This window comes from Rhododendron vialii, chromosome 3a, assembly GCF_030253575.1.
Source record: "Rhododendron vialii isolate Sample 1 chromosome 3a, ASM3025357v1".
NCBI classification, from domain to species: domain Eukaryota; kingdom Viridiplantae; phylum Streptophyta; class Magnoliopsida; order Ericales; family Ericaceae; genus Rhododendron; species Rhododendron vialii.
The window spans coordinates 21,935,210-21,962,903 of NC_080559.1; the positions used below are offsets into that span (position 1 = coordinate 21,935,210).

At 38.9% G+C, this 27,694-nt stretch overlaps 3 protein-coding genes and 1 long non-coding RNA gene across 7 annotated transcripts; 1 reads left to right on the plus strand and 3 right to left on the minus strand.

The window, feature by feature from the left end:
- The first annotated feature begins 1,330 nt into the window (after positions 1-1,330).
- On the plus strand, positions 1,331-8,455 carry LOC131320438 (thylakoid lumenal 15 kDa protein 1, chloroplastic). 4 transcript variants are annotated; one of them, XM_058351148.1, is made up of 7 exons: positions 1,331-1,696; positions 1,857-1,952; positions 2,957-3,029; positions 4,373-4,434; positions 5,559-5,640; positions 6,457-6,517; positions 8,262-8,455. In XM_058351148.1, exons 1-7 carry the CDS (start codon positions 1,343-1,345, stop codon positions 8,284-8,286), a joined length of 753 nt encoding a protein of 250 aa, XP_058207131.1. In that variant the 5' UTR covers positions 1,331-1,342; the 3' UTR covers positions 8,287-8,455. The 4 variants fall into 4 exon arrangements, with proteins under 4 accessions (XP_058207131.1, XP_058207132.1, XP_058207129.1 ...); XM_058351149.1 differs by having other exon boundaries at positions 5,559-5,634; XM_058351146.1 differs by lacking the exon at positions 8,262-8,455 and adding an exon at positions 6,626-6,890.
- Positions 8,456-10,228: 1,773 nt separating this feature from the next.
- LOC131320439 (uncharacterized) lies at positions 10,229-15,440 on the minus strand. The gene is made up of 3 exons (XM_058351150.1): positions 14,424-15,440; positions 11,378-11,911; positions 10,229-10,686 (listed from the first exon to the last, which is right to left on the minus strand). Exons 1-3 carry the CDS (start codon positions 15,258-15,260, stop codon positions 10,585-10,587), a joined length of 1,473 nt encoding a protein of 490 aa, XP_058207133.1. The 5' UTR covers positions 15,261-15,440; the 3' UTR covers positions 10,229-10,584.
- A 1,070-nt stretch (positions 15,441-16,510) lies between these two features.
- Positions 16,511-17,406, minus strand: LOC131320440 (replication protein A 32 kDa subunit A-like). Its single transcript, XM_058351151.1, has 5 exons — positions 17,277-17,406; positions 17,041-17,139; positions 16,875-16,954; positions 16,761-16,829; positions 16,511-16,644 (listed from the first exon to the last, which is right to left on the minus strand). Exons 1-4 carry the CDS (start codon positions 17,355-17,357, stop codon positions 16,826-16,828), a joined length of 264 nt encoding a protein of 87 aa, XP_058207134.1. The 5' UTR covers positions 17,358-17,406; the 3' UTR covers positions 16,511-16,644; positions 16,761-16,825.
- A 3,724-nt stretch (positions 17,407-21,130) lies between these two features.
- On the minus strand, positions 21,131-22,264 carry LOC131320441 (uncharacterized). Its single transcript, XR_009198235.1, has 2 exons — positions 21,872-22,264; positions 21,131-21,233 (listed from the first exon to the last, which is right to left on the minus strand). It is a non-coding gene; the product is annotated as an uncharacterized LOC131320441 (long non-coding RNA).
- Between the last annotated feature and the right edge of the window lie 5,430 nt (positions 22,265-27,694).

Sequence of the window (27,694 nt, forward strand, 5' to 3'; positions counted from 1 at the left end):
TCAGGTTTTTACCTTTTCTTTCCATTTCCAAATAGTAACGTAATTTAGACGAGGAGTCAGAAGTCGCATTAGAGAATTGTCTAGAAGGCAATGATTGCACCGATTGTACAGTTTCGGTCTTCATTGCGTTCACCGAAGCCACCACTTAGGTTTGGATTAAAAAGTCAAGAGACTTTTTTTTCTGTCTCTATTCAAATTTTTTTGTATTTGTTTGTTTTGCGATAAACTTTTTTATCCCTATTAGTTCGTCTCGACGAGAGAATCGAAAAAGTAATTTTTACTTTTATTTTTGTCTCGTACTTTTCGGGAACGAAAGAAATATTGAGTAATTAGAGGCTAAAAAAACTTAAAGCATCAAGTTTTTACTTTTTTTTCATTTCCAAACAATAACGTAACTTCGACAAAGAGTCAAAGGACGCGTCAAAGAATCGTCTGGAAGGCGATGATTGCACCAATTGTACTGTTTTGGTCTTCATTGAGTCCGCGGAAGCCACCTCTATTTTTTTTACAAACATCTCCAGTAGCAATTCTTTGTTGTGATTTTCCGATTAAAAAGATAATTTTAAACATCTCTAGTAGCAGTTATTTATTTATTTTTATTGCTCTGATCAAGATGAATCAATGATTAAGCTAAAGATTATTGATGGGTTGTTCTTTTAAAAAAGCCACTGGTTTTCCCGCAAAAAATGAGCCAAATAAAGCCACATAAAGACAAAAATAAGCCAATAAGCCATTTTTTCGTCTTTATTCAAAAAATATTGGATTTCGATCAAAATTTTATATTTTTTAGATTCCTCTCTTTATGAGGATGCAATAAGCTCCAAAAAAAATGAGAATAAGCCAAGTGATACGAAAAAAATTTGAATAAAAACAAAAAATAAGCCACTTTGACTTATTTGTCCAAACATCTTGAGGCTATCTAAAAAAATTCGGAAAAAAACAAGGAGCATTGATTTGATTATAATCATGAATTTAGAATGTAGTAGAAATTAGCAACCAAACATCTGATTGATCGATGAGTCTGGTGATGCAAACTCTTGATATCTCGTCCCATTTTATTTTTGTTTTCCGGGAATTTGTATCTCGTCCCTCACTCAGAAACAGCAAACAGAAGTGGAGTAATTAAGGTAAAGAGCAAGGTGAGTGTCTTTTAATTCTAACCGACATACAGAACTCATTTTTAATTTACTGAAACTCATATAAATGTGGATTTATATAAGTTTAATCCATATAAATTTATTATAAATTATGGGCGGATTTTTGTTAATTATAAATGGATAAATTTGGATGAAACCATATTCTTGGATCCAAATTGCCACCTCTTAAGCCCAAGTATAAAAAGATGGCATCCCGAATTCGTGGACGTGTGTGTGTACGTATACAACGAACTGAGCTGGATATGAACGGATTATTACTTCATTTATCCTATCCATTGCTGGTTGAAGTTGAACTCTCACTGACAGAGACTCGTCCGTCTCAGGCGCAAATGGCCCTTCTCAACATCTCCCTCTGTTCAAAACTCCCTCCAAATCCACCCCTCTCTCTCCTCCACAAGCCTCATCCCTCCTCTTCTCTCTCTCTCCACAAACCTTCTCCAAACCTCTTCTCTCCTATCGCCCAATCCGTCGCAAAGGTGGGCTTTGTCGCTCTTCTCTCTTCTTCCCTCTTCTTCGTCCATCCCGCGCTCGCATTCAAGGTAATAATCCCAACAATCTCCCCTCCTCATTCCCCCGCGCGCCCCCTCCCCCCCCCCCCCCCCCCCCCCCCCCCCCCCCCCCCCAATTAGAGTGCATAATTGTTTAATTCTGTAACGTGTTCTGAACTTTTCGGATGGGTTTTGATTAATGTGTGGTAAGGGCGGAGGTCCCTACGGTGCTGAAGTAACGAGGGGCCAGGATCTCACTGGAAAAGATTTTAGCGGCAAGAGCTTGATCAAGCAAGACTTCAAAACGGTACCAATTCACATATAAATATTTAATCCGTTCTGTACACGTGCATAGTTTTTTATTTTTTAACAGGGAGAATCCTAGTTGTACTTCTAATCTAGCGGGAAGGGTTTGGGGCTGGTGGAGTTTGAACCCTCAACTACTGGTGCAAGCGCCTATCACTTGACTGCAACTCCGTAATTAGACTACAATTATTACACGTGAATAGTTAGATAACTGAATTCTACTGGGCATGTTTGATGCCACAAAACTTCTACCATGTATGGGTGTATGATGCTTCCATTAAATATTGACCCTTAGATTGAAAAGTAGGTAAATTACAACCCTTAGATCGAAACTACTCACAAAAAGTAGGGTGAATTTTCTAAAAACGAGATGGTTTTAAAAAGTTTTGACCCTAAAAAACCCGTATTAGTTACCCCAGAAACAGGTTTTATATACCATTCTTCAAGACAACCCTTGCTATGTTATATGGCTACGCTTTCTAAAAAACACTTACTATACTTGTTGACTACACTTACCACGTTGCTGATAACACTTACCATAGAATAAGGGGAAAACGATTTGGGAGCATCATGCTCCCAAACCACTCGGGAGCATCATAGCCAGAGCCTTGATGCCAGGATGTGAGACTAGGGGCTTGGAAGCTTGGGAAAACACGCGGCTCCACATGTTCTCCTTAATTAGACTACGCTTATTACGTGGGATATAAAGATGAGACTGTACTAGGGTGAGATTATTTGTTCTCAGGAATTATGTAATATCACTTGTGGTAGTATTTTTAATCTGGGCTTGGGATTATTTTCCTCCTCAGTTAGAATGATTCTTCTCTCTTTATCACATTCTTTATACTATCAATTTCATATTTACCCACATGTGCTTTCTATTCCGATTCTTAATCCCACCTTTTTCATTGCCATCAATTAGTGCATGTTTCTGAGTATGTTGGCAATTTAAATGTTTTATTTGTTATTATTGTTGCTTATAGAGTTTTCTCTAATTCGTTGCAGTCAATATTGAGACAAGCCAATTTCAAAGGTGCCAAGTTACTAGGAGCTAGCTTCTTCGATGCTGATTTAACAGGTCTCGTAATTTATGTTGTGATGTTTATCTATCTAACTGGCACTTTCTAAGAGCTATGCACTCAGATCTTCAGTTTTGTTGCAATTAAAGGCTGAGACTGGAGCTTTTATTCTAATAATTGAACTTCCAGAATCCAGTAGAGTATAGGACCCCTGTTCTCATTGAAACATGCCTCTTGTTTTCCAAGTCTCTTGTTGTAGATTCATTGTGCATAATTCTACTGGGTATGCACTTTACCTTGTTTCTGTGACACAAATACCGTGCCATATGATGTTATATTCCAACTTGGATGCCCTTTTTGTTTTTTGATAACCGGATGTCCGGACTAGCTTGCGCGCACCTTGACTAATTCCGGAGCCCTGAAGGTAACGACTTGGCAATCTGGCATAACCTCCAGTGGCCCCAAGGTTTGGAATGTTTGGCCTCCGTGGGAATGGAACCTGTGATCTCATGGACAGTTGTTGTCACTTTTTATTCATTGATTCGTATATAATTTTTCTTAATATCTATTTGTATGTTATGCGTCTGATTTTGGATGGAGACATTACTTTCAATCAAGATGCAGTAAAGCAGGGACTTTAAAATGTTATAGATGCTGTTGTATTACTAAATGTCTTGAGTTTTATTGTTTAAGCAAAAACTGGGATCCTATGTAGGGTAGAATCATGGAATTGCAAAATTAAATGTAGTTTTTGTGCAGGAATTAAGAATTGCCTTGGTATCTTTTCTGAGTCTACTTAAATTGGGTATGTTCCCATCTGGTACAAAGGAGAATAAATGAGGAAAAGGGAGTATTTTTGTGAGTTTATGACCCCTGGTTGGGGGATATATTATTGACCTGCACCAGAGTTCTTTGTACTACAAAGATGCAAACCTGGCTAGCATTAGCTATATACCCCACCAGATTCTCAGTGTGTATTGTTTGGTCTTTAATACTGAAAAGGATGGACGGGGTTGTAGGTACTAGATAGGTATCATGCGTGATAGTATTCAGATTGTCTATTTGTTCGTAGAGGAGAACATTGCATTTACCCATCTCTTCTGATACTTCTTATGTAACTTAAGCAAAATGCAGACCGTTACTTTTGAATGCCATCATGATTACCCCTGGGCATTTTTTCGGCCTACAACCTCCTTGTTGTCAATCTATACTTGCTTAAACATGGCATCTTTGTGCTAACATATGTGATATTAAGCACCCAGAGAGGTCTATGGGCATGGCTGCTTTGAGAATTTTAGGCCCTCGTCAATGTAGTTCATTGTTGTTGGAGTATTATGTGCGACAATTGGATTTTCATATGATGAGTTTTTCCCTAATTTTTATTGGTTCCCTTGTGATTCAGGGGCTGATCTTTCTGAAGCTGATCTCAGAGGTGCGGACTTTTCCTTGGCTAGTGTGACAAAGGTGAATTTTGGCTAAAGTTCTACAGTCCTTTCAATTCATGGACAAATTTCCATAGTTTCTTCGTCAGTATTTGTTTTAGGAAAAATAAGTTTTTAAATTTCCATGTTATCTGATATCTAGGAATCAAAAGTAATCAACTATTATCAACATTCTTAGGCAGTATGCTTAGGGACCTAAGGACTGTACTGAAAAATGTAGTTTTACTTGCAGAATAAGTGATGAACACTGCTCTTAAATAATAGATAGCATTGTCGTACACCACTGATCATAATGACTGAGCCGCTGGGGAAGGTACAAAAGCTATTATACTTGACTTCATGAACAATTAGCACCCTGAAAATGTAGGAAAACACTATGTGCAATTCAGGATAACAGTTGATTTACATATCTCTTGCACGAGTTTTACTGCTCAATGGAGGAAAAAGATTCATGTAGCCGACCCCAAGTGATTGGGACATAAGGCTCGGTTTGGTTTGGTTTGGTTTGGTTTGCACGAGTTTTACTAAGGTCAAGCAGAATAACCCTGAAATGATGCATGCCTTTTGTGTGTTGCTATGATGCAAATCTGTTGCCTACTTGCCTCTGAGTGTATAATTCGTAAGTGGACTAGGTTAGGCCATGTTGGGTGAAGGCGTGAAGCAAAAGCGATTTCGTATCTACCTGGTCTGGAGCTGGGGATTCCTGCAGCTCATAAATGTGAAATGAAGATACTATATACACTTGTAAGATAATTCACGTAGGTCAATTGCTGGGCTCCTATTACGAAGGGTGTTAGATACCATTCAGTATTAGGCTGGCGTTTGTAGTAAAAAACTTACCTCGTTTGTGTGGAAGTTGATTCTAGTTGGGTTGAGTTTGGTTAGAGGCTTCCTGTCCAAGTTGTTGTGAATTTGATGCCCATGTGGTGATAAACACCCAGGTGAGCCACTTTAGGAATCATGGCTTTGTTCCTTGGGCTTATGACATGGCCATAACATTTCTCCCGACGTATGTGTACACTGCACGGCCCATGCTTGGATTCTTTTACCCTAACTGGGTCTGTAGATTGAACTCACTTCTGTTCAGAATATCTGATTTAATGCGAGATCCCTTTGCCAATGTTTTGCGGTTGTGTTCTGATGTAGGCAAACCTGAGTAATGCTAACTTGGAAGGAGCAACGCTAACTGGAAACACATCTTTCAAGGGTTCAAAAATAACTGGTGCAGGTATGTAGAAACAACTTTGATGTGCATACTTGCGTTATTGAATGTGGGAAAATATATAGAAGCATTGGAATGAATACGAAGATAAACAGATTCTGAGCGTCTCTCTCTCTCTCTCTCTCTCTCTCTCTCTCTCTCTCTCTCTCTCTCTCTCTCTCTCGTATTGTTGGTGATGAATCACATCTTCAATTTGATTTTTTATGAGTCTGTGACCGGTGTAAAGAATGGTTTTGAGCATGGCATGATCTCAACTTTGAGTGGAGTGATTTTTATTTCTGTGGTAGATAAACATTCACCCATGTAAGTTCATTAGCCTTAATTTGTGACTTCACTAAAATATGTGAGATATCTTGTTAAATATTTTTAGGGAGATTTAGTGATAGGTCCACTATAGACATTTCATAAGCCCACAAGTCTACCTAATAGTTTTGTAAAGCCACAAGACCAAACAACCTAAACCCTAGGGTACCCTATGAAAGTGCCTAAAATCCTAAACCCTATAAAAGTGCTTAAACCACTAAAACCTCATAATAAGAAAGTGCACCCTAAAACTTTATGAAAGTGCCTAAATTCTAGGGTATCCTATGATAGGGTACCCTACGTTAGGGTAATCTATCCTACCCTATAATATGAAAGTGCCTAAACCCTAGGGTATCCTACCCTACTCTATGGTACCTTAAAATGGACTTGAGACCTTACAAAATTAATAGGTGGACTTATGGGCTTATGAAATTCACATAATGGATCTGAGACTAATTTTTTAATGTTGGTTTTTAGCTAGTCTTGTTGATTTTTGACATTTGTCATATGTTTTATCAGACTTCACAGATGTGCCTCTGAGAGATGATCAACGAGAATACCTTTGCACAATTGCGGATGGGTAATATGTTTCATCTTTCACTTTTTTGTGCTTTTAACGACAAATATGATTTAAAATTCAATCTTCTCATGTATTTCATTCATACTGGAGTGATTATTTTTTCTCCAGGGTGAATCCAACAACTGGTAATGCAACACGAGACACATTACTTTGCAACTAGTACAATCCCAAAGCATATCGCTTAAGTGTAAATGAAGGGAGTGGGATCATTGTTTCTGTAGAGCTGTAGATATTCATAATTTGGCAATAATTTCACGGAAAGACTATATGAGATGTATGAAGACTCATAGCCATTTTTAAAAGAGCCATTTTGCTTCTTTATTCACAGACGCAATATATGATTTTGAGTTATAGATCTTTGCCGTTCCTCCTCTATTTGTGCCTCTGAGAGATGATAGGATTGTTAAGGTCGAATACTGTCTGTCTCCTTATCTAAACAAAGTTGAGCCACATAATGAAGTGACAATCTTTGAATGCACGAAGTGGAAAGCGCATTGTGCGTGTATGGGCGCATTAAGATGAATTGAGCTAGCCATTTTTTGACACACAGATCTGTGGGCAGTTGAATAGGGCTGCTCTTGAAACTTTTTTTTTTCCCTATTACTGATGACTTTACGTACGCCGACTAAAGTAGTGCTCGCTGTTCAGCTGAAAACGCTATGTTTGTCTACTATTTTGACATATGAAGGGAAGTGGTTCTCGAGTTTATTAGGCCTTTCTTAAGGCTAAGTTCCGCTCAGATTTTTGGGCTTTTTTCTTGTTTTCTCCTTATTCAATTTTTTTCGCGCTTGTTAGTTTTGCGCCTAATTTTTGTGGATTATTGTTTCATCTCGTCAAGACAAATCGGAAAACTAAAAATTAATGACTTTACCCAAATATTTTTTGAAATATCCGAGATGAAGCCCAAAAAGCGTAATTTTTTGGAATAAGGACAAAACAAGAAAAAACTCAAAAATTCCAAAAAGTCCTTCGGGGACAGATTTATGTTTAGCACAAGTAGGCTTGATGTTTACTTGTGGGGTTATGTATGTCATACTTAGAGGTAATCTAGAGCTGATTAACGTTGGAGTAGTATTTTTTTATGTCATGTTATTCCTTTTGTGATATCAGCTATATGATTGTTGGATTGGTCTTTTCGAAGTTCCATACAATTTTTCTCTTTTTTAAACCATCACAGGCTTTTTATCTCAGTTGCTTACTTTCTTGTAAGCAACCATCTATGTTTCGAGAGATGTAGATTACAATGATATAACTAGTGGTTCCGGTTCTGGAGATCGATTACGGAACCAGGTAAGATGGTTTTTTTTTTTTAAATTTCTGCGAGTCCAGATAACTCCAGAAATCTGGAATGGCTTGGAGTTCTGGTTTGGTAAATGTGAGTTGCACTCAGGATACACTGATTGAGAAGGTTTGCCAATTCTATGAGTGCAATTTTTTGTAGACGTTCCTGCTATATAATTTTGTCGTATCGTTCCAAATTTATTAGAAGTTCCTGCGACACAATATCATGTCGTTTTATTGTCATGAATTGGATAGATGTACAAGAATGACGAGGTTTTTGTTGTCCGGAAAGGAACTAGAAACGCCATGTGAATGATGTTTTATTTTCCTGTATCTCTAGGTTTCCACTTGAAAGTCGGATTTTTGAATGGATATATATGCTCATTTCTTGCTTGCCAACTAGTGAAGAGTACCCTGTCCGAAAAGATAGTGCGGAGTAATGTTGTTTGATAATGGATTGCAGCACTCTCACCTTCACTGTTGTTTGATTTCTCCAAGAACATTTTGAAAACAAAGCCAGGAGTAGGAGCCGAGACAGGTCTAGAATTTACAATTTCATGTCTACATACTGATGCAGCCAAACATTACTGCCCCAGCTTGAATTATCGATGAAGAGTTGATTTTAAAAGGAATAAAATGTTAAGCTGAGTTGTGAGAGTTGAATTTGTTATCACTGGCATTATTGAGTTGCTATGACTAATCAAATCAAGGTATTTTTAAGGGCTTATAGCAACGATGGAAGTTTTGTCTATTCAACGTTAAGAAAACCCGGGTCATTGTATTAGGAGTTGCCACCTTATGTAGTTGTGCTTCGAACTACTCCATTCGGTTTTATTTTTCGGAGGATGGATTTGAGCGTTGCTACTGATATATGCACTGGTGAAGTAATATTCTCTGGTTCAAGTTCGCTCTGCATGTTGTTGCCATGTGTGCAACCAGTTGTTCTGGGTTATGATCCATTCCGAACCAACAGTCGATGTTGACACTAACAGAGTAGGTCGGTTTCTTAGAAGCAAGTTGAACGTTAGTTATCGGGGAGCTGGGTAGACTAGGATTGTTTCATTATATACCATCTTTTTACGAGGAATTAGCATGCGCTATTCACAACTTTTAGCATGCAGCTATGCACATAGGAACGACAATTTAAGTTTCTTTCTTCCAAATTTGAAAGCCCATACAAGGAATGACTTACAAATCCAGCACAAGTACCTTTTAACATCACCCAAGAAGGGGGGGAAAATGCCCTCTGGACATTGGAAGCGTGAATATTCAGCAATAATATTACACTAATATTATGCTAACAAGATGTAAATATGGAGATACAAGTGCTAGGATGGAGTGTTAGAATCCTTGCATATACTAAATAATATCGTGATATTGAGATTGTGATTTGATTGTAGTTGATTATGATTTCATTATAATTGAGATGATTTCCTTCCATAATTAGACTCATTCCCCTTGTATAAATAAAGGCCTCATTGTACAGTTTCATAATCGATTTCAATAAAACGTTTCTCCTCTCATATTTAACATGGAGGATTTAAGTATTGATGTATCTGCTTGTTGAAGGGAAAAAAAATCAAGACATCAGCTCCCATTGTAGATATTGATTGTGCTAACCCATCTTTAATTATATCCGATCAATTTCATTTTTTTTCCCTGAATGATCCACTTTGCATACTCTAAAAACTTAATTATTCATATCACTATGAATTTTTTTTTTGATTGAGCATGCTGATTGCTGAGACATCCTACACCCCGTAGTGCATTAACGCACTAATTAAGGGACCCTTGTCCTCTTTGTCATTATAGGGACTGCCTGGGGGATTTTGAAGTTGCCAATTATCTTGAAATTTGATTGTTCATGTTCTTTTGTCTATTCAAAAGCCACATTATTTTTTAATGGGAGGCGAAAGTTATACTCCCATCTCTTTTTAAGTGTTCATTATGGTTTTACGTGCAATTTTCAATTATTTATATCTCTCAATGTATATTGTTAAAAATATACAATATGAATATTCTTTGATAGATCTCAATTATTTCGATAAGATAATGATTTTAAAAATGTAAAACATAATATACATCAAGAGATATATATAAGCCATTGAAAATGACATGCAGAACCGTAGTGAACATTTAAAAAGAGATAGAAAGAGTAGTAGCCATTGTTATCAAAACCATACCTTTTTTTCTCCCCACCGCTGGGCCTGTTAGCACAAAATTGTATACCGGAGAAGACCATATTCCTATAGTAACACAACTAGTCCCCTTTTCAATGGCCATGTATCAAGAAGTGCAAACTCCACCAAACCAACTCTCACTGTCTCACGTCTATCAGAGCTTGCGCAAAGTTTTTTTTTTTTTTTTTTGACGAACAAGCTCAATGCATTAGAGCGTGCGCAAAGTTGACATACATGAAGTTGATACTTTCTATCAAATGTGATGCTTGAGTTCGAGTCTTATAATTAAAATCTTTACAAATTTTTTCCTCTGTTTTGCTCACCTGAATTCCAAAAACTAATGCGTGTGTCATCCCCTTCATAAAAAGAAAAAACCTCGCTCCCCCAACTTCCTATTACAAATAGCCGTGGAACATGGAAACTTGCATAGGAGCAACAGCCGTTGTTTAGAAACACAGAATCCGAGAGCTTTGAAGAAAATTCCCCCCTATAAAAATTAGAGCAGGCTCCAAAATACACAGCGTATTATATGGTGGAGACTGATTTGAGTGTATAAATTACTTAACAGATTATTTACAACACAGCTTGTGAAATGAGGACCGGTCTTCAAACAGTGACTGTTTCACACCTTTTACAGTTTCTGATCCTTACCCTCATGGTGTTTCTCTTCAAGCTTTCACCAATCTCGCAGCACCTTCTGCGTGGCCCCTGCTCATTTGACATTCGCATAGAATATTGGTTAGTCGTTTATTGACTAATTAATCAAAAAATGTTGATAATCATTTGACATTCGCATAGAATATTGGTTAGTCGTTTATTGACTAATTAATCAAAAAATGTTGATAATTTAATTCGGTGTCAGTACTTGACCATCGAAGCCAATATTAGCAATACAAGCTTCACCTTTCTTTATGGGGGGAAAAAAATGTCACTCATATTATCAATAGACGAAGATTACATGGGTAACTAATCACACATTACCATGTGGTTTGGCCAACACCAAATTAACACCTTACGGGTTCAAAAGTGGACAATATCCCGTGTGTAAGTGGTTCGGGCTGAAGTGCACAATAAACCAAATATTTGTGTGCTAGTTTATACTCGTAAGCGAGATAAAGAGAGGAGAAAGATCACAGGTCTTGTTTCGGAGACAAAAATACGTAAATTATAGCAGTGGTTTAGCCATTACTATAGAAGAAAGTTTGGGAAAAATGCAAGGGTAGTAAAGACATTTCAGGAAAAACATTTGTATCGTGTCTAAACTAAGCGACACATGATGTTTTATGTGTTTCGTATAAATGGGGTTTCTTACGATGAGTTTAGAAGAAATATTTTGGGAGCAATTATTGCAAAATTGTTTATCCATGAAAAGATAAAGAAAAGTGGAAAATAGAATTACCTCCACCAACTCTTGAGGGTCCATCTTTGATGCTAAGACCACAATTCTTTGCACAGCCGTTATGGATGAGCCACACTTCTTTTGTGGCTCACCCAAATTCACCTTGTACCTAGTCAGGGTCTGACCGTGACCCACCTCCTCAACCTCGTCCAAAAAGTAAATAATCGGCTGCTGACACGGGTCGGACTTCACGGGCCGGGTATTGAACGTGAATGGCCCATTGCTCCAGCTCCTCCACGTCTTAAAAGTATGCATAGGCGTCGCCAAATCCTTTGCAGCCAACAATGAGGGGTAAATCTGGGCAGTATAGCCCCATGCGACGGAAATGGACCATTTCCGCTTACGGTCATGGCAGAAACTTTGCTGCAGGGTTTGGACTGGGTCAATGCGGTATGCTTGGATCAGGATTTGCAATGATTCGAGCTGAGTTCGGCCAGGGAACAAGGGGTTTACCGAGTCGAGGTGGTGGAAGGATACAAGGGGTGTCACTGGGTGAGCTGCTAGTAGACCATATGCATCACCTCTGACATCAATCTGTAGATTTTTTTGGTTTATTGGTTTCACAATGCGAAAAAAGTAACATAAGAATTGAAATCATTAACAGAAGTAACAGTACCATTTAACTTGTTAAACAAACAATAATAACAATCCGTGATGCATAAAACTCCTCTGTAATTAGTTCAAATCTGTCCTTGTCAAAACTAACATTTGCATAGTAGACTGGGTTTGGCACGAAAAATTATTCAATGCCCCTGGGGCATTGCCAAGTAGTATCCCAAGCTCTTCCTTTACCATACATTTGTGTGGTGTGGAGGAGAAGAGTTTGGAGCACCGCCATGTGGTGCCCAGCGGCATGGAATAATTAGTCGTTAGGCACTGCAGTACTGCACTAATTGACGATGCCAACTATTACTAGTTGACTGAATGGGAATGTTGAAACGCTTTTATTCTTGTGGGGTGTGGACCAAGGACTGAAAGTGGCCCTAGCCTAGGACGGACACTACAACAAGATTGTGGGTTCTGTGGTTGGAAACTTGTGGAGAGACAAAACAAAAGTGAGAAAAGTAAAAGGGAAAGCCAAAGGAGGCTTCTTTCTGCTTATAATCTTAACCTTGTCACATTATCCTTCCTAATGTCCAAAGCTGATGCTCTCAATCCTTTGCTCTCGTGGATTTTAGTAGGAAAGTGTTTTAAAGACGCTTTTACGTTTGTGTTCACGCTCCCACACCTGCACATGCACACGAATTATGTGACTCAGATCTTAACCCTCGCAGTACAGGAATGAGTTCAAAGGTAGAACGGTAGTATCTGACTGTACAAGAACCAAACAAGGGTAAACTGACGATGTGGATTTTGGGACGCGTTAGGTTGAGGATATCAAAAGGTCAAAAGCAAATCTTTGGATTTTGCTTATGCATGCTTTAGACCCCATTCATTTAAGGGTTTTGGATTTTGAATTCTAATAATTATTTTATTTTTCTATAATCATTACTCTCATATTTTCTCTATATATCTCTCCAATCACTATCTCTATTTTCAATCATTAACTCTATTTCTCTTTACACTCATTATCTATAAATCAAAAATCCTAAAACGAACGGGGTCTTAGAGTTTAGGCCAACAACTTTTAAATATGGGATAAAAATCAGTGGAGTTGAGCGCATTGGATTGCTGCTTCAGACAGCGGAATTGTGACATGGAAGACTGCAAACCAACAAAAAGATTACTCAACCAGGTGGAACTCCGTAACCACAAATTCATGATAAAATCGGTGATTATGAAATACAGTATATATATACTAGACCATTACTTTGACGGTGCTCATGACCATTAAATCAATCAATCAATCAATCAATACTCCAAACAACATACGTACCGCAAGGAAACGACGTCTCCTAAAAGGCACTACTGCATTTATCAAACTGTTATATGATTGTTGAACCTTAATTAACACCTTGTTTCCCCGTGTACGTATGTAAAAAAAACCTAAACTATTGTGCGATTCGAACAAATTAGCTCTTCTTTACCGAGAAATCTCTCTACCAGAAAAGAGTACAGTACGTACACACAAAACTGTACTGAACCTTCACATATTTTGAGAGCCTGCTCAATATCTTTTGATTTTTCATTTTCCGTTGTACTCCAATTTTCTACAAAAGAAGATTACTTCCTGCTATAACGTGAAAACCAGTCCAGTCCTATTAATTTATCATCAAATACTCGTAGGGTACTATAAACACAATGCAATGCCTACGAAATTTTGAAAACCAACCAATACAAGCTAAAATAGGATTTTATAACGTTCTCTAACTTACTATGTTCTTATGTTTTCGGGAACGTTTGAAACCCACAAAATTAATCAAGTGATTATCCATTTGTTACATTGTTGCGTCACGTCACGTGATGTCCCGGTAACTAACTAAAAATAATACTACTACTCCAGTAAGACCTAGTAGTACTTGGTCGTGGACATGCATCACACAAACAAGTGATTGTTAGGTGAGCTAGAATATTACTACTGTACATCCAACGAATTTTCAAAACCGTTCCACAAGTCACTCGTGAATTGACTAAAACTTTTTTAATCACGAAGAAGATCTCAACGTTGGAACAAACAAACAAACAAACAAACACGGCCAACCAACAAACTCCACGTTGCCAAAAAAAAGAAAAAAAGAGTCTAGGTAGGTATCCATATCACACCGGTATGGACGGTAAAATGACGGCACAAACTGCGGACTCTATCCCCTACTTCCACGCCTCCATATCGCCATGCGGAAAACCAATACCAACCTTATAGTAACTACTTGAGCGTGCACGTGTGTGAGCGAGATCGCAAATATGTATGAGTGAGAGCGCAAATACGTGTGAGTGTTAAAACACATTCACATTTTAAAAAGTAGTACTAGTACTAATACTAATACTAATAAGGTGAGCGCAAAACAGAATTGAGAGCGGAAACATATGAACGAAATTGAGAGCTATACGTGTTTTGTTAGTTACTGTAAATTAAAACACATCACAAAATCAAACACACAACATATACCTGGTGGAACCCACGTTCTTTAGTGAGAGAAACCCCAATCTCTTTCACACACGCCCACACCCTCTGATCAGAGCCGTAGAATTTGTAGTAACGATCGATACAGCCGTCCAACACTTTGACCAGCTCCGCCGCAAGTGGGTAGCTGATCGCGAACCCGCCGCCGCCGAACGCCATCTCGTACGAGTGCATCACGTTTTGCTCCACGCTTTCGGAGTTCCCACCCACGTAGTACATCGAATGGTGGTCGTACTTCGACAGCACCGAAACTAAGTTGTCAGTGAAAAACACCGTATCATCGTCACCCATCACGAACCATCTCACGTCGGGCAACCCGAGGCGAAACGATTCCAACACAATCCGGGCGATTCGGACCGCAGGTTGCGAACTCGAGTGCTTGAACCGGGTCCAGTTTTCGGAGACCCGGTACGGGGGCGACTTTCCGGGCGAGGTTGTGTTCGGGTCGGGTCTTTCGTCGAGCCAGACGTAGCCGCGGGTGACGTCGGGTTGCCACCAAAGCTCGCTGTAGCGGCGGCGGTGGGTCCACGTCTTCGCAGACCCACCGATGCCGAAAACGATGTGGGAGATGTTGGTGGGGCCGACACTTATGTTGCGGGTTTCGTTGAAGAGATGAGTGGTGTTTCGGGTCGGGGCGTGGTAGTCGGGGCAGGGGAACCACCCGGTGGGGCTGGTGAATGCGGAGTAGAGAACGAGTGAAAGGGAGGCGAGTAGGGCGATCAAAACGGCCCATTTGAAGAACTTTGTTAGATGATCAGTGGCGGGAGAGACGAAAAGCTTGAAGGGGTGGTGAGTCGGATTCGGGTCTCGAAACTGGGACATGATAGGAGTATTAGTTAGGTTCCAAGGGAATTCCCAAGTGGATTGAGATCTTTTCTTTTCTTTTCTTTTCTTTTGGGTGGGTGGGTTGTTTGTTTGATGGTGTCCGTACAAATGCGGGTTGTGAAGTGAGGAGAAATGGGAATTGGAATTGGGAATTGTGTTTTGCTCTGTTCGATCTGTAACTGACTCAGAGAAATGAAAATCAGAAAGAGAAGCAAAAACCCAGTTGGAACAGAAATGGCTTTTGCGTTGGTGGGGCTGAAGTGTAGTAGTACAACGTCTGTAATACTAAATGAATGTTGGACGTGGCGTAGATTTATGGGACGGGAGATGCACAGGGTCATTGCACGTGGCCTAGATTTGTTTCCCATGTTGTTACTTTGTGGATGTGGGCCTAAAATGCAAACTCAACTGATCCACAGGCTTTTTCTGGACAGGCCTGCTAAAATCCAACAAGTTTGATGGTATTTATACCAAACCAATTACTATTCCACAGGGAAAACATAGATAGATTACCCCAAACCGAAAGGAATAAATCACACATGCACAATAAAGGCTGGGTATAAGGATGAGATTTGGCTGAAAACCCTAGCTCGAGCTTATTTGTTAAAGTCACGAGTAGAGACGAGTCGAGCTTCGAGCGGCTCTGTTCGTTTGCAGTCCTACTAAAACGGTTAGGGTCATTTTTTTGTCTTTTCATGTATATAAGAAAATGAGAATGCAAAATCAAAATCTAAAGCCCCTAAAATAAGGATTGGAGGGCGGTGCTACACAGCCATGTATTGTGCACGACAAATTTCCGCTGCTATGGTCTCGCTCCGATGATTGAAAATGTTCACTTCATAGAGCTCATCGAGTAGTACAAGTAAACCAAAAATTAGCTCGATCGGATATCACTAAGTGCCTTGTCCAAACATTATTATCTTAATGAATGTAACAACTATTCAAGAGTTTACTTAATAAATCTTTAGGACCTTTTTTTTCAATCGATCGAAGAGATCATTTTACAGCAGATATGAGTACAGAGCACAAATCCGAGACACTACATCAATTGTGAGAGTCCGTGAAATAACCAAGCTCAACAGCTCAACCAATACAAGAAAGAAAGAAAGGAAAAACTCTCTAAAGAAAGAACACCCACATGCAGGCGAGGAAAATAGAAAAAATGCATTATCGACAGTATTATTCAGTTGAATTGGACATTGAATATAAGGAAGGTAAAAATCTTTTGTTTTCTAGGTAATTGAGTAATTTTATAACAAACTAGGTGCTCCTTCGTGCATAGCACGAATGCATGCCTGTTGAATGGAACAAGTTTTGATATAGATGTGATATGTCTTGTTTGTATATCAACCCTTCCTCTTCAAGTGTTCTGATAGATTCACTGGCAAGAAAACAATAAGAAAGATAATTAAGGGCATGATTGTGCATAATGAGAGAGAGAGAGAGAGAGAGAGAGAGAGAGAGAGAGAGAGAGAGAGAGAGAGAGAGAGAGAATACATGATCTTCTCCATAGGAAGTTTTAGCTTCTGGGACAGTTCATCCCTATGTACCCCTTTTTCCCGTCAACTGCAAACATAAATTGTTCTCACAAGCATACAATCAATTACTCACAAGTTTGAAGGTTGCTGCAGATAATCAAGCACCATTTGATCAAATCCCTTCAGTCCCTCTACACTAAATCGTCCAGAGAACTGGGGAGGAAAAACAACAAAATAGGATATTTACAATACTAAAGATATCACAACAAAAGTTAGTTTTCCCAATATGAATCTCATACATGATTTGGTGGTGTTGACTGATATCCATTTGATCCATCCCTCGAAATTGTGTTTGTAGATGGAGTCACAGAATGAGACTGAGTTGTGGCATCTCCTTGCTGGTTTAAGCAGAATAAAGACAATCAGCTAAACAAGAGTAGGGAAGGCATTTCTGAAAACAAGCAAGGTGCTAATTTGGTGTTTTTTTTTTTTTTTTTGAGACAATTAGAACCATAAAGGTGTTAAATATTTATACCTTTGTTCTGGAATTTTGCACTTGGAAATGTATACACTCGACGAAGAGGAAGGTAAGCTCATCGAAGTTTGTCACGGGCATGAAATGAGTCCAAAATAGCTCTTTAAAATTTAAATTATTGACTTGTGATAATTGCAGAGGAAGTGCACTGCCAATTGATGCATGCTACAGAAACGTAAGGCAGTGCGATGAACAACTAAGATTTCCTTGACTAATCATTGCACTTCCATATAGACGCAAGCGATGACATATTCCATACATGCATCGCTGTCTATCCACTCCACTATATAAATGCATGCTACCACAAACATGGTTAAAGTACGTACAACCACAGATGACAGAACTATAGACTACAGACTTTAAAGGCATTTGCAGAAAGCATTATACAATTTAAATAGCGACAACAATCTTCAAAGCTGTTCAAGTAATTCTACAGCTTGACAATGATATAACAGTCAATTTTTTCAAGCTAACACTAACAAATATGTTTGTCTATCACAATCAAATCTCAAGCTCCTCAAACACGAACATTGATACGGATACGGGGCAAGAAAATTGTAAATAAATGGGAACATAGTAAATTTTTTGTATACATGTACTGATATTTAGTTGTTACTTATGTGAACATTACATCCAGAAACGATCATAACTAATATCTTTCTAATTCTTATTGTTTCCTTTTGAAATATTACAAGTCGAACAAGAGTTATTTTATCAAAATTAATTTATTCGTACTTTTTTCATTATATCTTTGGATTTCATATCCTCAAAATGAACTTTCAGTATTATAAATTGATCCTTGTCATGCTTCCATTCAGGTTCAAGATCAGACATGGCTATGGCTGTCCCCAAAGTGTGCCCTGGTTAAAAATAACTAAATTGATTGGATGAACCATGGTGCGTCTCATACATGTCCCCATTTGTACGTCGAAGCATGTCACATGTGCCCCAGTGTCAATACAGATACAACAAGCAAGTAGGTGTGTTGGTGCTCCATAGGACATATCTAAAAGGCGAAATGGAAGGAGGACAACAAAAAGTTAGGCAGAAAGCCAAATTGAAATGTGAAGAGAAGAAAATAGAATGAGAAAGTGAATCTGGCAAGTTATGACTCTTAACCAACCCAAGTAAAAATGGGGGGGAAACAAACTAATAAAATCAACGACAATTGAAATAGTGCGGAAATTTAAATTCAATAAAAGTAACCCGCCCTACAAACTGTTTCAAAGTTTCCTCCTGATGATCAGACATTTTGCCCCTTTTGAGGCAAATTAATGTTGCAGACCCCTTTATCAGTTTTCAATCATGAAGTGACTATGCATAGCAATTGACTCAATTATTGGGAAAAGGGAGTAAAGCCATCTTTGCATACATACTTAGACACAGGAAACAAGTAAACGAATGTTTCACACTTAAAATTTTCCAATGAATTGGAACTCAAGTACATTGCATCATGTATGTACTTCAGTCTAAAATCTGAAACATTAAACTTGTAACTATATTTAGTAAACAATTGACTAATAGAGTGTCACTTTAAAAGGACAACCGTCTCTCACCTCCTAATTCTGTAATTCATGTGGTATGCTTTTACCAAAGTTTACACCACAATGGTTGACAAAATAGAAGACTCTTGCACGTTATAAATACTCTAAAGCATATTCCATAACAAAGTCCATCTAAACAACACCAAATGCAGATACAGATGTTATGAAAACCATCCTTTGCTTCCATCGACATGTATAATTTAACTCAATAAAACCATGAATGGAAAAGAATCGACTATCGACATAAAATAAAAATGCCACAAGTAACAGATGGAATTATTTTGAATTAATAATTAAAACAGAAATTCAAGCAATAGATATACCAAACAGAAAAAGCAACTAACTGCTTACTGCCTTTAAAGTTTTTTAGGCGCCCATTGCCATGAACATATATTCCATCTCTATGCAAATAAAAAGAAATCATAAACAAAACACCGTGAAAATCACACATCCTATATGGAAATCAACAGACTCAATTCACAAAGTTAGACAACAAATCTCCATAAATTCGTATGAGATTGGAAACCTACTGTATGTCTTCCATTTCCTTGGTATTAAAAGCAGCATGGGATAGATATTTCACATTTAACAATGTGTCACAAACAGCTCTAATTACAAATAGTTCATGTTATTATTTTCCATGAGTTCACCGCACCAACAGAAATTGTATTGCCACAGCGTCGGAGTATAAAACCATAAATAACTAATTAATTTATGAAATCAACAATCGATAATCACAATACATCAGCACACAAATCTCTCAAGCCATCTAAACTGACAGGCAAAATAGAAACTTTATATATTTAAAAACAAATTCCAGTTGGAAATCAAATTCCATATGCATAGAATATAAAACTCTGAATAAGTAATCAATTTATAAAATTGACAATCGATAATTGCAATATATTGACAAAACAAGCGCCACAAATCCCTCAAGTCCTCAAGACATATAAACTCGTAGCAAAAATACAAAATTTATTCATTCAAAGACAAAATCCCTACGGAAATCACAGGTATATACATCCAACTCAAAGAACTCAGACTTTCTCAATGCACAAACTGTAACCAAGACTATAGTTCTGGGGAAGAAGGAAACACATTTTAACCACAAATCCCTTAAGCCATCTAAACTGTATTCAAAGACAAATTCCAAATGGAAATTACAAGTATATACATCCAAAGACAAATTCTGAACAGAAAACGCAGCTATTCACATCCTAAGACGAATTCTGGGCGAAAATCACAGCTACATACATCCAACCCAGAGAAATTAGCACTAACAAACACTTGCGGAGCCGACAAATCATATAAAAGTAATAAAATTCAAAGGAAACCCCAGAAAATAGCAACAGAGACAGGGAGAGGAAGGTATTATATAGGGGAAAACTCCAAGAAAAACATGCTGATAAAAAAGACATGGAAAGCCAGCAAATCAGAAAAGACAAACAAAATTCAAACGAAACCCCAAAAGACAGCAAGAAGGACTGAAAGAGTAAGAGATGTACGCGTAAGAAAACTCCAGAAATAGCGTGAAAGATGCCAAGATCTTGCATCTACCTCTCCCTCTTTCGGTCTCCAAACTTGTTCGGCTTTCGCTTTCTCTGTTCGTCTGTGTTGTGTGAGGGCAAAAAACAGAGACATGGGCGAAAGGGAAGGGGTGCGCCGGTGGTCGCCGGAGGTGGTGGTGGTCGTCGGCGTTGGTGGGTGGCTCGGTGGTGGTCGGCTATCGTTCTCTCTCTCTCTCTCTCTCTCTCTTCGTCGAATCCGCGAATGTATGTGTGCGTGGGTTGTGTGATAGAAAGAGGTAGAGGAAGCTGGCTACGTGGCAGCATGTGGTCCTCTACCCCAAGCCCACGGGAAATTACGATTTTAGACACCCAAAACCCTCCAGCCTGGAACCTCCGGGGACATTATTGGAAAAATTGGACCAAAAATGGCATCCCCCAATCCCGTTCTTATTATTTAGGAGGATGAAAATTATGACCAGTTTTAGTACATTTTGTCTACCTAAAGGCCCGTTGCTTCTAATTCTTGAGCTCATCACATTTGTTTGTTTTCTTCTAAGCAAAATGATGAGCAAATAAGTAACAGATTAACATTGGAATTTGTTTAATCGATAAGCTCCCTGTTGTGGAACCGAGGTGTATAATGTTTACGGAAGCAACGTTTTGACACGTAATTGCTAGGTTATTACAGTTTCCAGTAATGCAAGTATTAACCTAAAGTAGGCGGATCCCATGTCACATAGTTAAATCTAGCCCAATATTACAACCCAAGTCAAAAAATGGGGAAAAGAAAGTTGTTAGCATACCAGACAGGCATCGAGGGCACAAGGCACAACCGCTGTCCGCAAGCATTTGATTGCAGAATCATGACCCTCGGCAGTTCCTCTCCTCAGCAGCTCAAAAAATTTCTACAAAAACATAACAAATCCAGTTCAATAAGCAAAAAAAAAAAAAAAAATTGGACAAAAAGGTTCACCACTAAACTAATCTTTGGATGCCGTGATACGAAATTGGTCCGAAATTGAAAATTGTCCTTTGGAAACCCATTCCTTTTATTTAGGAGGAGGATATAAGGCTCTTGGATATCTACTGAAACTGAAGCTTCGTTCAGATTTTCGAATTAACCACACTAGCTGAAAAAATTTATACATTATATCATGGTTCAAAAAGATAAGGCCTTCTCGATCCCTTTCCGACGTACCACCATTATGAGAAGAGAAGACGAAAAGCGAAATAATCAATGACAAACACACTAACCAGCAAGCCGACGATGAAACCCCAAACCCACAACCCTTTCGAGCAGATGACCAACAAATCGATGACCAAACCCAAAACCCTAACATAGCCTGACATGCACAGAGCACGCACATGATCCAAACCAAAAAAGAAACAATAAAGACCCACTAAAATGGCGGCAATGCATTAAGTGAACGGGCAAACAACAACATCAACAAATCGACAGAACCCGAAAGCAAAACCCACCCCAAAAAAAAAGAAAAAAAGAGATGGATAAAACGGGGGAAGAGAGAAGCAGAAAGAAAGATACCCGATGGCGATGCCGTTGACGGAGTAGAGAGGCAGTGTGGTGGTGCGATGCAGCGGCGCTGGATCGGAAGGCCAGAGAGCAAGTGAACAGAGAGAACAGAGAGGGAGGCGAGAGAGAGGTGTTGTGAATGGAGATGAGCACAACACGCAATACCTTGGGCAATTCGTAGAATGGGCAAAATTAAAGTGGTGGGCTCTACTGGGAGCGGTGGTGGTCGTCGCTGGGGATGGGTGGCTCGGTGGTGGTCGGCGATCGTTCCTCCTCCTCCTCCTCCTCCTCCTCTCTTTCTCTCTTCGTCGAATCTGCTGTACGTATGTGCGCGTGGGTTGTGACGTTGTGTGAGGAAGAGATAGGGAAACCTAATCTAGTTACGTGGCAACATGTAATCCACATGTGGCCCTCACGACGAAAAGACCCTTTTGCCCCACACGTTGGGCAATTGGTAAAATGCCATAAATTAAAGGGCAAAATTGTCCCAATTGAAAAATGGCATCCCCCAATGCGGTTCTTATTATTAAGGAGGATGGAAAAGAGAGTTTACCATAAGGGAAAAAAATCGAAATGATCCTTGTAGTTTAGTGTTTGTGTCAACTTGGTCCCTGCAGTTTGAATTTGCTCGATTTACACTCTGTAGTTTTCATTTTGTTCCAACATGGTCCAAGTACTAACTGCCATTAGACTCCGTTAACCCCAGACACGAATGGGCCCCTTTTTTAGGGTTAAAACCGTAATCTGCCATTCTCTTCTTACCCTAATATACCTCTGAACCAAAACACAGAGCCTCATTGTTCCCTTCTCCATTTTTTTTCATGGCTTCCATTCTCCATTTGTCACACACGGGATTTTACTTTCGACCAAAATGTGTCTCGTTCGCCTTCGGGGGGAAGAAGTGAGAGAGATTAGGGCCTGGATAAGTGATCCGATTCCTATGAATTGCGACATGGTTATTGAAAAGAAAGGAAAAATGAGAAGTTTTTGTGTTCTATAAAAGGGGTTCGGATATTTTTGAAAAATGTTTGAATTTTAGAAAATGAAGTGGGTTTTATTTTAAAAAGGGACCGAGCTTTCATCAAATTGCCTACATATCTCCGGATAAAGGAGAATAAGATCCGGCCATAGTTCGGGCCACAAAAGGGGTTTAGAAAAAATTTAGAGTCTCCACCGAGTATAGAGTTTAGGTGTGTCTGGTCACTTCTTGAATATCGGAAGAATAATTCAATTATTTTAGAAAAAAGAATACGGGCAAGAGAACCCGATTTTTAGAAAAAGTAACTCCGTTTTGCTTTTTAGGAAAAGACTTTAGGCCTACGAGACTAGAGAAGAAAGGGTTCGGTAATTCATTAGAAAATGGACCCATTTGTGTCTAGGGTTAACAGAGGCTAATGACAATTAGTAATTGGATCAAGTTGGAACAAAATGGAAAATACATAGTGTAAATCGAGTCAATTCAAACTGCAGGGACCAAATTGACACAAACACTAAACTACAGGGACCATTTCGGTTTTTTCCCCTTACAATAAAGTTCAATACACATATCAAAATGCAAATCGACCAATACCTAATAATACTGGTTAAACTAGTGATCCGGCTGAATCTTTTTTAGATGAAGTAAATTTCTTTTTGGCTATTACCCAAGAAAAAATATCTGTTTGGTTTGAATTGAATTGAATTTCGTACGTGGGTATATAACTTAGCACACAGTTTGTTTTTTTTGGATCAAATTATTGACAGCTATCTACTATATGGATATGTTAAAGCTTCTGTCTCCTTTGGTTTAAAAGCTAATTTTCTTGTTTAGGGGCGCCCTAATTTACCCAATGAAACAGAGTTCACAAGTCAAGTCAATTGGGTCCCCTATCACCATTTTTGTGACTCAATAATTTCTTCAAATTGTACAACTGTTATTTTTCTTTTCCCAATTTTGGCTATTTGGTTGGTTGTATCATTTTGAATTTTTGTACTTTTTAACCCCAAACAAAAAAAATTATTTATACCTTTTCCACTACCAGAGACGGAAATTGAAGAATCAGACAACTTGAAAAACTAGAAGGGAGTGCAAGCCATCATGGGAATATTTATTCTGTATAGTTTATTTTCAAAAAACCGTAACTCACAAATTAGGAATGGATTCATATGAATTCCAATCCGATCTGGACCTTACGCAGCCCTACTTGTTTTAACGTGTTTCAGGTGTATGACTTAAAAAAAAAAACTTTTATTTACTGTGGTAACGTTTAATAGACATGAATAACAAAAGAAAATGGTTCCAAAAAATATATCAAAAATAAATGCCGCAACAATGTTTTCGTAGCAATAACTAACGGACTGAGCTCTAGTCCAATTTCCTTTCCTCTAGTCCGGTCTAATTGAGATGTTACATACACTACCATTCATCTACTATACCATCCACTACATCTTTTGTGAGGCTCATTCATAGTCCCAAAAAGATACAGAAAAATGTTCATAAATTTTAGAATAATATATTATGGGGCCCTGTAAAAAATCAGCTTCAACGGATATTGGTAAGTATTATTTCTTGATTTGTAGGGGCGAAACTTTGAGACCCGAGGTGGGCCTTGCAAAAAATGTAGTGGATAGTGTAGTGGTTGAAAGTAGTGTACCTAAACTTATTGTGTCTAATTTTGGACCATTTTTAGATCCACAATAATGATCAGTACCATTTACTTTGCAGAGCCGGCAAAAAGCATTGATTATACCGAAAATCACGTTGATCGAACACCGTCTAATATGATTTCAAATGCATTAAGCTTGTAAAAAAGAAGTGTGCAACACTAGATGGCAATATTTGACATCTATACCATATCATATCATATCATATCCGATTAATGTGAATTTCGACATGGTGAATGTTACCGGTGAGCTCTAAAAGGTGAATAGTTCCGCTCATTACTGTGGGCCTGGCCGGGCCCAAAAATGGCACACATCTGGACTGGAGCTCAGTCCAATAACTTACTGGGTGGACCTTGTTCTGGTGATGTGTAAATTGTTCACCTAATTCTGTCTATAAACTGATTCTTCATTTTACTCTTTTGATTAACAGTGCCAGTTTTACTGTAGGGAGGTATTCCCGAACAGGTACATCTAGTTGCCGAACACGTGGTGTATAAGAACACGTGAGAAATTGAACATGACTGATCCCCGGTCAGTGCATTGAACAACGATAAAGACCAATGACATGAGAAGTCATGGGTATAAACTGACTGTTTGGCAGATAGAGACATTCCGATTACATTGGACCAAGTTACATGTGAAGTAGCTGGTCCAAGCAGACTGTTCGGTTATGATACAGCCGAACAGATGAAGTAAGAACCAAGCACGTGATACGAGAGATGACGGATTGAAAGCAATGCAATTGATATCTGAACATATGGTACATGGGACCATAGTTTGAATATAGACAGGACAGTCATGGTGCTAGACAATGTTCGGCAAAATGGACCAGTGACATGAGAAGTCATTGGTCCAGGAAGGTTGTACTGGCACTAGGTCCGGTTAACATGAGAAGTCACTAGTCCAAGTAGCTTGTTCGGCAATGAGAAGGTTGAACAGAAGGAGAGCTCCTTAGAATGGCAATGGTCCAAATAATTGATAAAGGACCAGTTACATGTGAAGTGATTGGTCCAGGCAGTCTGTTCGGCGATGAGACAGCCGAACAAAGAAAGAAATCCAATCAGATGTTAGAGTAAAGGGAACACTCTGGAAGGGTCCAGAAATAGTGGTACTCCGTTAAGGGATGAGATCCCAAGAATATAGGATCTGAGAAAGATACCCAACGAGTATGGGATGTTCGGTTCTTTATGGAAAAGAATCCGAAGAGGACTCTTTTCTAATAAACTGATAAAGGAAACGAGAATCCTTGATATCCTAGGTTTCTTATACGAGTTAGGAATCCTATGGCAACTGGAATGCTTGGGCAACAAGCATACGAAAATCTATAAATATGAGGTAAACCTAGAGGCAAAAGGTACGCAATACATTGCATTAATCGATATTTTCTACTGATAATTTGAGTTTCTTTAGTACGTGATACTAACTTTGCCATCGGAGGGCCTTTGCCACGAGAGGCAAAGGTGCGCTCACCCTCTGTCTATTTTGCAGATTAGGGTTCAGACGACGAATTAGGGTTCCGGTGAAAAGGCACGAATAAGCCGTTGCAATCCAAGGTGATCCAAAGCATCAATTGTTTTCATCCCCCTACATTTACCTTTCCAATCTTAGGCCCAATATATTGGGCCACCCAGTTACGAGTATACAGAAGTGCCTTCGAAATCGAGTCCAAGTTTAACACGAGCTGGCCTTTTGCCAACGCATACCCTTCACTCTGGAATTACCTAAAAGGAAAGACAAATCGAATCAGCTCCTGTTTGCCTATTATGGTATGGCTGTCCGTTACTTGGTCGAGTCTCAGTTAATTGTGACGAAAAGACTACCTAGAAAACAAGGAAGCCAAGCCTCGAGGGTTGGTCCCGTTGATTGGTGGATTTGCTCTCCACATACGACGAGAGTTTGATTCTTGGGATTAATCACTAGTTCTAGCGTGAATGGTTTGCCTTGACCATACCGGAAAGGAGATTAAAGGTAAAAAAAATCCCAAACAAAGACCTATATGGAGTAATACTTAAAGGAGAACGACAACCTTGGATGTAGCTCAAGTGGTTGTCTACCTAAGTTTCTAAAGGACTAGTGTCTAGTACACACACGTATAGAGGAAGAAAATATGTATAACAGTTTTATTGAAAAGAATATAGTCAAGTACATAATAATAAAATAGAAAATTGAACCAGCTTTCATAACTGTTGTTCATCCCAATGGGTGTTTCCTTTGTAGTAGTAATAATAGACGTCTTGAGTTTGAGCTTATGAGGAAGTAATTGAATGCTTTTGTGTTAGTAATTCACTATATATATACTAACTAGGCAAATTGCTGGATAATATATAGGGAAAATTACATGAACCCCCTTTAACTACCACCCGGATACACATTGCCCCTTTTAACTATAAAATTCAACACTTAACCCCTTTTAATTACCATTCGCTGAACAAATGAGGCCTACCGTGTGTAATCCGTTAGGAATTTGGACGGAAAGTGATGCCAAATGACTGGAAATCAAATATTGGACTATTTTGCCCTCATCCCTACTTTCATTATCAAAAAAACTACCATCTCTCTCTCTCATTTTCGATTTACGCAAAAAAATCTCCCTCTTTCTCGTTGAGCTACAACTGCTCTCTCTCTCTCTCTCTCTTTGTATTGTACAGTCGGGGAAAACAAACATTCAAAATTCTTGATTTCTCTCTGTAGACACCCTATTTTGGACTGTCTAGACCAGCTTACTTACGGGTTTTGATTCCCCAATGATGATTACGGTCAAGAACACCCCGAGGCTAATGGTGTGTTTGAGCTTTGAGCGTCCTAAACCACGTTCAAACCTTTGTCGAGTCCTGCCCAGACCCTTCAAGCCAGAACCAAATGGCCTCAGCAAAACCATACTTGCTTACGCCAGTATTATGCTGGCGTGCGCCGGTCAACTGCCACGTTTCAGTCATTGACCGTTGACTCAGCTTCCACCGGCGCACGTCGGTATATTATACGCGCACGCCAGTCAAAAGTCGGTCAAACATCACTATTCAACCACGTGCTCGAGACTTTTGTGGCCACCTAGACGTAGTCTATAGTCCTCTGATGATTACCCTTGTGCAGCCAGCTCCCCCTCTCTCCTACACCACCTTTCAACCCAAGTCCCATGCATTTAATGCATGGGAGGCTCACCTCTTAACCCAACCAGCCCTTAACCAGCAGGTT